The sequence below is a fragment of the Daphnia carinata genome, chromosome 6 (assembly GCF_022539665.2).
Source record: "Daphnia carinata strain CSIRO-1 chromosome 6, CSIRO_AGI_Dcar_HiC_V3, whole genome shotgun sequence".
Taxonomy (NCBI): Eukaryota; Metazoa; Arthropoda; class Branchiopoda; order Diplostraca; family Daphniidae; genus Daphnia; species Daphnia carinata.
Genome location: NC_081336.1, coordinates 7595557 through 7608431, shown reverse-complemented (window position 1 = coordinate 7608431; position 12875 = coordinate 7595557). Strand labels below are relative to the sequence as shown.

General features: G+C 38.4%; 2 protein-coding genes and 2 long non-coding RNA genes across 8 annotated transcripts; 2 read left to right on the top strand and 2 right to left on the bottom strand.

Moving 5' to 3' along the window:
• Positions 1-25: 25 nt before the first annotated feature.
• LOC130702182 (dipeptidyl peptidase 1-like) lies at positions 26-2231 on the bottom strand. The gene is made up of 7 exons (XM_057523848.2): positions 1921-2231; positions 1399-1703; positions 1239-1331; positions 1010-1176; positions 480-945; positions 285-411; positions 26-216 (listed from the first exon to the last, which is right to left on the bottom strand). Exons 1-7 carry the CDS (start codon positions 2102-2104, stop codon positions 161-163), a joined length of 1398 nt encoding a protein of 465 aa, XP_057379831.1. The 5' UTR covers positions 2105-2231; the 3' UTR covers positions 26-160.
• On the top strand, positions 2224-4343 carry LOC130702189 (thioredoxin domain-containing protein 15-like). 4 transcript variants are annotated; one of them, XR_009004257.2, is made up of 8 exons: positions 2224-2352; positions 2413-2672; positions 2730-2932; positions 3024-3154; positions 3249-3494; positions 3577-3697; positions 3841-3903; positions 3967-4343. XR_009004257.2 is itself a non-coding variant. In XM_057523857.2 (6 exons), the coding sequence occupies exons 1-5, from the start codon at positions 2310-2312 to the stop codon at positions 3470-3472; spliced, it is 861 nt and encodes a 286-aa protein (XP_057379840.1). In that variant the 5' UTR covers positions 2224-2309; the 3' UTR covers positions 3473-3494; positions 3577-3805. The 4 variants fall into 4 exon arrangements, 2 of the variants coding, with proteins under 2 accessions (XP_057379840.1, XP_057379839.1); XR_009004255.2 differs by having other exon boundaries at positions 3564-3697; XM_057523857.2 differs by lacking the exons at positions 3841-3903; positions 3967-4343 and having other exon boundaries at positions 3577-3805.
• Positions 4344-6131: 1788 nt separating this feature from the next.
• Positions 6132-8342, top strand: LOC130702220 (uncharacterized). Of its 2 annotated transcripts, XR_009004260.2 has the most exons (8): positions 6132-6257; positions 6324-6477; positions 6885-7005; positions 7087-7212; positions 7268-7525; positions 7589-7693; positions 7769-8005; positions 8078-8342. It is a non-coding gene; the product is annotated as an uncharacterized LOC130702220 (long non-coding RNA). The 2 variants fall into 2 exon arrangements; XR_009421194.1 differs by having other exon boundaries at positions 7268-7693.
• A 2983-nt stretch (positions 8343-11325) lies between these two features.
• Positions 11326-11956, bottom strand: LOC130702231 (uncharacterized). Its single transcript, XR_009004274.1, has 3 exons — positions 11782-11956; positions 11530-11680; positions 11326-11454 (listed from the first exon to the last, which is right to left on the bottom strand). It is a non-coding gene; the product is annotated as an uncharacterized LOC130702231 (long non-coding RNA).
• Between the last annotated feature and the right edge of the window lie 919 nt (positions 11957-12875).

Below are 12875 nucleotides of genomic sequence, written 5' to 3'. Positions count from 1 at the left end.
TTGGTTATATGCATGGAAAAATGCATTGAAGTAATTCATTGTTTATTCCCTTGAGCAACTTTGTTTCGTTCGGTTGCAGTAAAAAGAATGTTCTGAGTTTGAAAAAAAAAATTATTATCAATTGAATGTATTCAGTGTAAAGGCCCACTTGTTTGTTTCTTTAGGGAATAGGAGTAACTTCTACAGCGATCGATTCGATACCGCATTCGTCCACACCTAAGGAATCAACAGATTAATGTAAATTATCTTAGGTAATATACAATATTTCTGATTCAATAACGTACCACGACGGATGCGGAAAAATCCATTCTCACCCCATTTCGTACCCCAACTGTTTTTGACAATCCAATAGTCCTCTTCGGTTTGTGCATCGGTGCCGTATCCGACCAGAAGAACGGCGTGATTGGTTAGCTGCACGAATGTGAGGAACGCAATAGGTAAGCATTATATAATCTAACTTTTATAGAATAGTTTATTACCTCAAACGGGTCGTATTTGTTAACTTGATTGAAGAGTTCCCCTGTGCGATGATAAACTCCGCCGGCATAATGCATAAAGTCAGGATAAACCTCGAAGGAAACCGACAATGGACCCGATTCAACGAGCGATATTTTCATCAGCTCTTCGTTGCAAGCGCCATAATAGCCACCAACGTAACGATATTTAGCCACGTACGTGCGTCCACATTTCTTAGCGGCACTGCATGTAGAATCGCGACCGGTGTAGGGATAGCATTCTTCAGCAACAACGCCATGATCTTGAGCGTATTTTCCAGCAACCAAATAAGGAAAACCACCCTCGCAACCTTGACTGTAGGCCGAGCAGCTGACAATGTCTTGTGGAGAGAGGTTCACCTGAAGTTGATTCTTTGTGGCAACTCGCAGACGTGACTCAAGCATGCCCATAGACGAGAAAGCATAACAACTTCCACAACTTCCTTGGTTCCTAAGTTTGTTATAAGTCTGACAGCTCCTGTAAAATTCCCAGTTTATCATATGATCGATCTTACTTGACAGCAGGGACGTAGTTCACTCCACTGACATTACGCCAGTCCCATTCGTCTGGGAGGAATTCCGCTTGGCGGCGCACAAGTGGAGAAGCCGGTGCAACTGGTGGGCGGGAATGGATTTTGGACTTGATTCCTCCACGCATTTTCAGCAGGTTTTCATGACTCATCTGCGAAAATTATCGTGCCAATTATCTTATCATTTTGTCCGATTAGCATGGGGTCAACTTACGCCCTCCATCCATGAATACGCCTTAGCTGTCCAAGAATTCTGTTTCTTGTTGATACTATTGATCATTTCAGTGTTGCTGACATAAATTCCATTCTATAAGATAAAACAATTTTTTTACATTAGCACAGAGCTCTTGTTGCAAAATATGCAATAGACATACCAGATTTTTGGTGAAGCTCTGGGAATGAATTTTTGGTGCTCTTTGTGCCATATGCTTGCCTTGAAAGCAGGCCCAATTGTGAGTCATAGTATCATGTGACCATCCAGCTAATGTTTTATCGCAAAAGCTTAACACTTCAGAACCGTTTTGGGCATAACTTGAGAATGCAAAGTAAATACGCTGATTAACTGTTATTTCAAAGCCCTGGTTATAGATCAAGGTCCAATGGCCCCTGTTCCCATATTGGTCAACAGCTACATTTGGCTTCAGTAACTGTAACTGCACTTTATTGACAGCATTTTCCTCTAAACAAAAAGAATGGTGTTATTTCCTTCGAATTTAATCACATAGGAGTTTACAACTATGAGATACAGTAAAGATTGCATGTCAATCTACTTGCATTATGCTTATTATCAATAATATGCAATAATTTTACAGTCAAGGTCAAATTTGAGAGATGACAACCCCTCCTCAAACATAGGTAACGGCATCCTTTTATTATGAAGTAATTTCAATACTTACTGTTATTTAAACAGTCCAACGTATGGTCACCGTTCCTTGGCGTTTCGTACAAAACCCAGCTTCCCACAATGTCTTCAAAGGTGCAGTTTGCTGGGGTATCAGATCGTACTAATTGCGTAAGAAGGCCAAAAACGAAGGCGAAAAAAACTGCCCTCATAGGCAATACATCACGAAGTTCTGCCATCGTAGCTTTGAACTCTATGAAGGCCAGAATTACTATGTTGAAAATAAAAAAAGGAAGCTCTGAAGCTAACTCGCATAAAGCTAGGGGGAGGGATTTCAAGAATCATAACAATCAAAACAAAACAAAAACGGCTGTAGATTTTACAAATAAATCTTTCTGTTAAGCCATATTCCTGTCGTCTGCTAGCATAACCAATCTTACTAGAATGATTTTAATAAAAGTTTTACTGGTTGGCCATTTCGTGCTAGGTAAGGTTAAGTTGCTCACAAGTTAAATGAATCACTATTATTTTATTACTGTACGGGCAGAGCTATTAGTCCCGAGTTCGTTATCTGAACAAGTCCAAAATAGTTCCGAATCTTCCAGTTTCCATGACAGTGTTTCACAGCCAAGAGAGGAAACTTCAGATGATAACTTAATAAAATCGCCACTTCTTAACAACCCCGTTGATGGTTCATCAAATGGAAATGATTCTATTACCAACGATACAGTGATATCTAATGCCACTCAAATAAAAAAATTCTCCTGTCTTCTTGATGAAACACAGGAAAATAATCCAACATTTCAGGTTACCATTTTCGAAGCATTATCAATCCAAAAATAATTGTCTCAATTATTTAAATAGATAGTGAATGGTACTACCCTGTTATCTGTACTAAAGCAAAATCAAAATGTTACATCTCGGACTCAACCAGCGACATGCCACGTTGTTGTTTTTTTCACTTCATGGTGCCCTTTCAGTGTACAGGCTGCGCCACACTTAAATGCCCTACCAAGAGGATTTCCAATGATGTCTTTTTATGCTATTGATGCCTATTCTCATAACAGGTTGGTGCCAAACTCTGTGCATTCTTTATCCTTCTATATGAGAAATATTTTTAGAGAAAAAAAATCTAATGTAATATTTGTATCTATATAGCTTAAGCACAATGCAAGGAGTAATGGCAATCCCAAGTTTGTTCTTGTTTCACAATGGCAAAGCAGCAGCAAGGTATAATGAAACAGAATACAAAGTGGATTTGTTTGCCAGTTTCATTACTCGTTATACAGGTAGGCAATTTTCATTTTCCGTTCTGTAAACAAAGTAACGCATAAAAACATAATAAAAATAAATACTTGATAACTTTTTTTTTTTTAATTTCAGGTATACAGCCAATAGGCGTTCTAAATCGCACTACCGCTGATTATCAAGGTCCTTTGCCTACCAGTGTAATAGAGCAGACGGACCAATGGCTCATCCTTGCCTGGGTTGTGCTTTTCCTCTCGTTGGTTTATTGGTTCACTAGATCTAACCTCTTCTGGACATTAATGGAAAACATCCGAAATACATGGAGAGAAGCAGAAGCACAACATCAACATGTTGATTAGCCCCATTTTCAGAAAGATCTCGGTGAGCCATAAACCATTTCTGTTTGTTTCATTTTTTCTTGCATTTTTTTATTCTGTCCATATAATATAGATTCATAATGTAGAGGAATCACCAATAACATGCGATCGGAAAGAAAAATTTCCCTTTGCTTCTGGGCAGTGACGGATTTATACAAAGTGGCTAGCAGAGAAGTGTATTTTCAATGCTGCACTAATTCTGAAAATGTAAAAAGAAAACGGTGAAATATTTTAAAATTGCATAATTATTCAGTTCGAACAATTTTTGCCTCATTACTTCCTATTTGTGGCGTGTCTGAAAATTTGCAATGTCCACGTTTTTTTTTTTTTTTTTTTTTTTTTCGCTTTAGGGAAACGGTAGTCGTTTGTAGATGAGTTCTTGTATGGGGACTTAATTCTATATTTAAACGCAGGTAAAGAAAGGCGTTCAGTTCAGTACACTAGATACACTAGATAACAAGGCTTTTCCGAACTAGGCAAACGCGACACCTGAGAGTGGAGGGAATAGCATAGCTTGAGCTTCAACTGAAACAAAGGAAACAAAAACAGAATCGAATTCAACACAACGCCATTTGATCTACTATTTCATAGGCAGCTCTGCTCCCTGGTCTACCATTTAGTTCGGTAACGTGACATAGATAGGCCTACTCATCATATGATAGCTTTTTAGCTTGTTTATAGCTATGTTTTTTTTTGTTGTTTAACGGTCGTACGTCGAATGTACTTTTGTACAGTCAAAGATCAAGTTCTGTTAAGATAGAGATGTGCATTACTTCTTAGTTCCCTTTATGCAATCAAAATTAGAAAAGCACGCGAATTGTGGCATGAAATACATTTACAAATTTTAAATCAAGAGGTATTTTACACATACGGCCTTCTTTTTTTATGATTATGGGCCACGTTACCCGTGGCGTTCGTAGCGGGATTTTTTGGAACCATCATAAAGGGTAAGATATGGGCTTATTTTTTTAAGATTATGGGCCACGTTACTTGTGGCGTTCATAGCGGGATCTTTTAGAAACATCCCGGTGTAGAAATAAACGGCCTATTTTTTTTTTCACGAGTATGGGCCATATTACCCGTGGCGTTCGTAGCGGGAGTTTTTGAAACCCCGTCTCTAGAAGTCTCTTGGACCCCCTTGTCTCTAGAAAGTAACAAAGTAGACATAACGTAGGTTTTTCTGACATAACGTAGGCTTTTATCATACAGTCATAACCGATTGATGTTAAAAATGCAAACGATAAATTACAGAAACGCTTTATGGAACAATCATTGAATTCGATTCACCTTTTTTCTCAACAATGCAGTTCAGTAACAAAATACTTTTGTATCGATTGTAATTTTGTAATTGATTTTCAAAAAAGTTTGAAGAAGTATGGCATCGTTGTTTGACAAGTTCAAATGTTTTTGACATTTTGCGACGACGAAAAAAACGAATTGTTTTTCAGTAATCGAAAAGCCGGGTCGACACAATGTTTCGTTATTTTCAAACTCTTTTTAATACAGGTCAGGTCAACAGGTGAGGTTGAGGTGTGCCGAACAAGTCCCATATTAACTTTTAACATTATTAATACATCCCCCATATTTGGGTGGTTTGCAAACTTATGTTAATTATTGTTGTTATTTCAGATTTTGTTTCTTGCGTCATAGACCATCCCTACACATCTGTTTTCATTGTTGAATTTGAGTGAAGTTTTAAAATACTGTTGTATTCCGTGCTTGGATTGCATTATGAATGGTATATAATGCCAGCTATGATAAATGGCTTCTTGTTTGGGCATATTAAACTACAAAATGAACTGGATTTAAATGATTCCCTTTTTTGTAGTAATAGGTGTTGGCTGCTGTGACTTTACTCCTTTCTTACACAGTGCTTGATAAAATGGACTGATACTTTATGGAGGAGCAGCCTGGTGCCATTTTGTATAATATTAGCTGAGCTTACTACACTAAAGGTGCTATATGCATTACCAATATTCCCATCATATTATAATTTTGGGTTTTTTCAAACAACGAATATTTCATACACATCTATTTTCCTTGTAGAATTTTTAAATAAGCACTAAAAAAATTTCATTTCAGGTCATACCATTCTGGAATGACTTGCAGGGAGATTCACAATAAATATGGAACGAGTCTTCTTCTGTTCGTGTTCTGAAGAGCTGCAGCCTATCTTAGCGTGAGGCAAATATTGTAGTTTTCAAGTGAAAAGAAAAAAAAATTTACTGTTAATTTACCAAGTGATTTGTGCATTAACTTTTGTTCAGTTGCAGGTCAAGCAGTTTTACGCTTTACCCATTTATTTTATTTTTTTTCTTTCCTTTTTTTCTTTTCATTACTGCCACCCGCGAAAGATGTCGTAGCAAATTTGCAATAGACTAAATTCATTAATTATTTTTTTAATTCAGTAATTAATTCATTTGTAATTTAATTTAATTTTTTAGGAAGTGCTAATTTATACAAACTCATTATTCTTAACGCCCAATTAAAGTCTTATTTGTCAAAGAAAATATTTGCTTTAGTCTTGTAGTGGGCTAGTCGCTAGGTGGCCCAGGTGCTGTGCTGAGCTGAGCTGAGCTGCTGATGGCCACGTTTAACATGGCGTCGTAGCGGCTGGTTATATCACAGCAGCCGAACGTGGCAGACCTTTTTTGTAGGTGAAATTCAAGAGAAAAACTGCAAATGCTCGGCGCCATCTTGTACGAACGATGTGGTCTGGCGAACAGCTTGCCAAGGTGACCATGCAGTACCTTTGAATGTATTTAAGGTATACCATTTACTTGCTTTGTAAAAGCTAGGTTTTTAACTTGTGCATCATAACGATTTTAAATAGGGTAAGTTGCAAGTCGGTAGATTTGCTCCGCAGTTTACCGGATACCAGCACGCTGCTTCGCGAGAACTACTCTACGTTGTTCTGGGGGACTTAGACGAACATCTGAATCCGATTTTGAAGAAGTCTTGCATCGATGGACACTGACAAAATATAGGTGAAATAGCTAACTTTTTTTATTAGCAAGATTCATTTGTGTTCCAACTCATTTTATTGTACAGGAAGCTGCACATGAATGTTGGGTATTTTATCATAAGTAGAATACAGAAAAATTCTGCAGTAGTAGGTCTCTTTAGTTGGGTATTGAAATTGGCTTTAGTGTGTCTGGGGTCAGATGAGGTCTGAGTTGCATTTGATTCTACTCGTTATCTATCACTGCCAATGCCAGTCGAAAAGGAAGTACCAGTTGACCTGTATCTGGCTTACATGGAACTTTTAGCAGAAAATTTTCTGCTTTGAAGGGATTCGAAGAGTTTGCAAAATATTATGTCTCTAGGATTCCACAGTTTTATGTAATTCAATTGAAAAGAAATTTATACTGATTCTTGTTTTATTTTTCTAAAGGCAGATTCGTAATTATAAAGAATTAGGAAAGAAAATTGACGGAGGCTCAGTGCCAAAAAAAAATTATGGTAGTTGGAATGATGACCGAAGCTCCTCGGATTCGTTTATTTCACGCGTTATGGTATTTAAAGAAAATAAATGTGTATCTGGGCCCCTTTGTTTCTGTGACCCGATTTCCTCTTCACTTGTGATAATTCTGCAGGGGGTCATGCAGATGCTGTAATCAGCAGAGAAGGTTGGAAGTGCGCTGCCCGGGAAGCAAATTTGGGGTAAAAGAAAAAAACCTATTCCAACTAGTAAGCGATTTCCAAATTCAACCAACAAAAAGGTACACAGGGAGATTTGCTTAACGATTACGTTTCTTTAATTGATTTTTAAATTAGGAAAAGGTAGAAGGAAAAAATTCGTTCTCAGGTAGTTTTTTAGTTAAAATCCTTTTTGTGCAAACTCATTTTTGAAATTGTTTACTTCAAGTTCGAATGGTTCCGTTCACATTTGTTGTTCATGTGAGATGTTATATTTACCAGTTACTGCATTATATTTACCACTATTGCAAGTCTGTTTAGGAATTACTGTTTTGTTTATCTGGAATGTTGTGTGGGAGTCCATCAGGAATTGCTGATCTGCAGTAAATTTGTCAGGTATATGTTAACTTTCATCAGCAAAATGTTCTGCACTACTTGTGCTTGGTTTTCTTGGTATAGGCTAGGTGATGAAGATTAATGAATCAGAAAATGTTTTGCATGGGTGGTGAATGTTCTGACAGTTTTAACAGTTGTGATGTGGTGTTTTCACTTCCACACATCATGGTACTTTTATCTATCAGTTGAATTATATGGTTAATTTTCTGTTCATGTAACCTCATTTCCTCTTGACTCATCTAGTAGAAGTTGGTGACCTGATACAATGAACATGGAAAAATCACCTGTGCACACGTTGACGATGATACCTGTACCGAAGTGCTGGAAACTAAAATTAATTTTCTTTATAATTTGGTTTCAGGCTATCTTTATAATTTTTTAATAGTTTTGCGTTTATTGATGAGTCCGCAAGCTCTTAGCTGATTTCCTCCTTTGGATACCGCCTGTCGACGATTTGACAGCCTCACACAATTAAAGAACGTATGCCAAAAAGGAATAGATCCAATCTAATGTATGCGATGTATACTAATTACACCATTCAAAATATTCCAGGCCAAAGTGAGCTCTTCCGAGCAGAAAAGTGACGGCGTATCCATTTAATTGAAAATAGGCACAAGATAACGCACAATTGGCGTCCTTGTCTCAATGGAGAAATTTTTCCATGGAACTTATTACCGAAAAACCATTGCAGCTGTTCAAAAAAAAAAAGAAAATTGTATTATCATACAGATGTTGACTAGCTAACAATCTAGAGATACGTCAACGTGCGAAATTTCAAGATGTGTGTGAAGCGCACTCAACATCCTTGTTGAACTGTGAACCCAAATCATGTATTTTCCTAGAAATATCTAGGTTTTTGGATAAATAAATAAAAGCCGGTGAAAAGATCAGGCTCAAAAACATGTTAAATCGCTATATTTAAAAAATGCCGTTCGTCGTATTGGTCGCTGCATTTGTTAAAATAAAATTGAAATGGTAGTAGCCAAATATAGGACTGAGTGGGGAAGCGGGATTCACGCTCTAAAAGTATGTTTAAAGATTTCATATCAGTACAGTTCCCGTCCAAAAAAAAGCAAGATTTTCAATTTTTCTGAATTTTTCGATTGTTAATTGGAAAACAAGATGACGCTGCTGAGCCACTATTTACTTGCTGACTATGTGGGAGCGGTGAAAGCTGTATTCAAAAGTTTCTGTTAAATATGTCATATTCCAATGGAAAACTTAAGAAAATCTAATGGTGCTTCTGTACGGTTTCATCCCTGAGTGTGTTTTGGAAGTGAAGCCCACAGAATGCTTGGTGTTTATGTTACGTGTCTTTTAATCACCTATGTCAGCTGTCAAACAAAAAACTATTAGCAACCTACTACGTTGCATTCATCAAACTATACTAGTGCTCATTGAAAGGTATAAGACTAATGTTTTGTTATCAGAATCTCATTGACGGATTTTGCTTTTAATGTTTAGCTCATGTAACTTCATTTGTAAAGAATACTTCCCGTTGAGGAATGTCACCAAAGATGCAAATCCTATTGGTAGGAATACCATAATATCATTCTTCTACTCTTAAACCAGTCATGGTCTCCTGTCAATCATGATATGAGTGGTGCACCATATCCATCTTTGTTGCAGTGTCAACTGTAATGACAGTAATTTTGGCAGTTGTAATCTCTACTTAGTCTACCAACGGACACAGACATGTACCTCAACACAATTTCTATTGGTATTTTAAATTTTTCTTATGCATCATATAGTTTGCTTTTTTATTTAAATTGACCATTCAACCATAGAATTGCCAACTCTTAGCCGTCTGCTGCCTATTTGCTGGCCCTACAGTCTTTCTAGCCATCGGACAGCAGAAGTAAGTCAAATTGCTTTCAACGTTTGATTACAACAACAATCTTATATTTCACCACTAACTAGTTCTTTTTCTTTACTTTTACGATTTAGAATAAAGCCTTCTTTGTCTTCGCCACGCCCGTCGTCACCTGGCCGGTCATCCCGTCTTCGCTTCGCCCGTCGTCCCGACTTCGCATCGCCCGTCGTCCCGACTTCGCATCGCCCGACGTCCCGACTTCGCATCGCCCGTCGTCCCGTCTTCGCATCGCCCGTCGTCCCGTCTACGCATCGCCCGTCGTCCCGACTTCGCCTCGCCAGTCGCCCCGTCTTCGCCTCGCCCGTCGCCCCTTCTTCGCCTCGTGCTCGTCCCGTCTTCGCCTCACCCGTCGTCCCGACTTCGCCTCGCCCATCGCCCCGTCTTCGCCGCGTGGCCACGCCGTCTTCGCCTCCCCTATCGCCCCTTCGTCACCTCGTGGTCGCCTCGTCTTCGTGGTATGGTTGTGTTTTATTTTATGTTGTATTATGTCTTGCAAATTAACCCGTTGGCTGCCACCCACCCACTTTTATCCCCTTTTTTTTGTAGCTTGACAGGGACGGGCCGCGCTGTTCTGCTCCATGGTCTATCTGCCATAGGGTGGAGCAGCGCCACTGCCCAAGATTGGCCGAATGGCCCCAAAGGCAATGCACCACAGGGAATCCCTTGATCGAGACGGCGATGTAGACCTAGGATGTGCATTTCCGTAAAGGTCTCATCGCCGTCTCAGCCCGGCCCACCCGGCCCCCTTGGTCGCTATCCCTTTGATAGCGACAGTAGCTATTGTAGATAGGTGGCGTGGCAGCCAACGGGTTAGTTTTAAGTGTATTTGTGTATGTATTGTATGTTGTGTACTGTATTTTGAATTGTATGTAAAAGTGGTGGATATGTGGGTGGAAGGAGGGACAATAAAAACGATTTTACACTATTTACTTCTGTATTTATTATTCAGCTATACCTATTAGACATACTATACTAGACTGGGATTTGAAACTCAGACTTCTTACATCACATGCCAGTATGCTACAGTTATGCCATGGCTGTACTTATTCATAGTCTCTAAGATTGTGATACATATGTAGATATGCCATTCACATTAGCTTATTATTGAATGCATATTAGTTGTTCATAAGTTCATGGTTGGAATTAAGGTAAAGCGTGTGGCGGTCACGGTAGAATGCTAGGGTTCGATCCCCATGTCAGCTAGTGAATAGCTAAATAATAAATACTGCAGAGCAACACTACGATAGTACAAAATACAACACAATTTTTTTTATTTTAAGAATTTGTATTGTCTAAACTCTGTACAGTTCAAAGACTTGCAACTTTGAAAGGGCAAAACAGACGCTTTCAAAATTGCTGCCAACCAAGGTAGGGGGAGACACTACCTCAGTTGACTCACCGGGGAGATTACCCGGTGCGTGGCTAAGAGAAGCCGGAAGAAGAGCGAAGGTTGCGGACAAGCTTTTACGTGAGCGATTAACTGTTAATTCGGATTTTTGAGTAGCCTCACAGCCCTCCAATGATATCATCGGACCATGAGGACCCCCACGTCCCCTTTCCAGACAGCGCACTCACAACCGTTACTGCTGATCACAGTAGGGGCATGACCCCCTACGGGCTTATTAAAAATCAAGGGGAAACGGGGCCACAGAAAAGAAGGGAGCCCAGATATGCACTTCAATTTATATAATTTGTAGTACTTTGTTTTCGGGGCGCAGCAACGACTGAAGGTAATGGGCAGGAAGCATTTTTCAAAAATTCCTTCGGGCTTCCAACCGTTATCATTATGAAATTTGGTTCGAATAGATACCTCTTTTGATTCGGTATGGTTCTTAACCTATTTAAAGAAAACGAAACATGAAGCAATTTTTAAACGTTTGCCTATCAATATTTATTCAATAAGGATCGATGCAATCCTTCTTTACCTCTTGTTTTGGCGAACTACTGGAATTAACTGTATTCAGCTAATGGTTTGAAAGACATAGTGCTTGCTTGGATGGTAAGTTGACGGGCAGCGAAGAAACTAATCATTAAGCGACTACCTATTTTCTAATACCTATGCAAATAACACAATAAATGGCATTTAGTTAGTTATAATCATGGGTTTCCAGTCACAAAAAAAGAGACAGACTTTTAGGCTGAGACGGTTCAAAACGTTCCAACTTCTTTCAGGACCCCTGCATCAGAATGGCAGTGTGAGGAGATCAGAAGTCGCGAATTGAGATAGCCAATTTCGGAAATATACTTGATCTCTTTCATACTAGGCATGTAATCTAAATTTGCTGTACAATGAAACATAGCATTAAAACAATTTCGTAAAAAAAAAATTACAAAATTGCATTTTGTTACACCTATTTGGCTTTGTAAAGTGATACTAACTTACAACATAGTCTGTGAAGTTGGTCACAGGGCATGACAAGCAATACATCTTCTATATAAACTGAAGCAGTCTGATTCAAGAATGCTTCCATTGTCCAAACATACTGCATAGTGACTGATGGAACAGCAGAAATTAAGGATGTTAATTAACTGATTTTCCAGAAATAAGTACTTTTGACGTTTGGAATTCTGGCAAATTAACCTATTCATTAAGAATTTTGAATACCAACTGTTTTTGCTGTTCATAATTTTCAAAATGTTGAGCTCGTACTTAGGGCCACCATAGCACAGGATTTTTTCCAGTTTTGCAAACATACCATCACATCATCTACAAGGAACAAGAGAGGTTAAAAGTTTCCTTTCTTTAAAAATCTATTTATTTCATAACATACCGTGGTGAGCTCTTCTTTTGTAATGGGCAGCCCTCTCTGAGTACTTGCATAAGTAATGCTTCAATACTTGGAACAGCTGAAACAAGCGGTTGTGATAAAAAAAAAGTATCAGCACCACTGGCAAGAATGTAAACATGAAGACTTGTTATGGACAATATCTACAATTGGTACAAATGACAGATGGGGTGAAACTACAATATGATGAACTAAACTGAGCCTTCCTCACTAATGTGTCAATCTATAAAAGGATTTAAATCTTTATTAATGAGACATGCAGGATACTGTATAAAATTATAGTAAAGATCGTACCAAATGCTGAGTTACTAGAAATTTTGCCTGGAAAATCTCCAACTGATATGTGAAACATAAGTCAGCTGTTCTGCATTTGCAAATCCAGTGTTCACGTAACCATATTATCCAATCCATGTCTCCCATGTCTTGGTGTCACGTGGAAAATCGTAAAAATTGTTTTAAAAAAAGAGTATATTTTTTTTCGATATTAAGTTTTATTAATATCTAAACAACGAAAGTCATATGCATACTCACAGATCTATCATTTTTCAATCCAAAGAAGTCTTATTTTTTTCTGAAGCCAAACTTTTTTATGAAGAAATGAAGAGTTTCTACTGGCATTGCTCATTTTCGCTGAAGGAAATCCTTGCAAACACACCATAGTAGGAGCAGCGCAACGCAGCAGAAATATTAG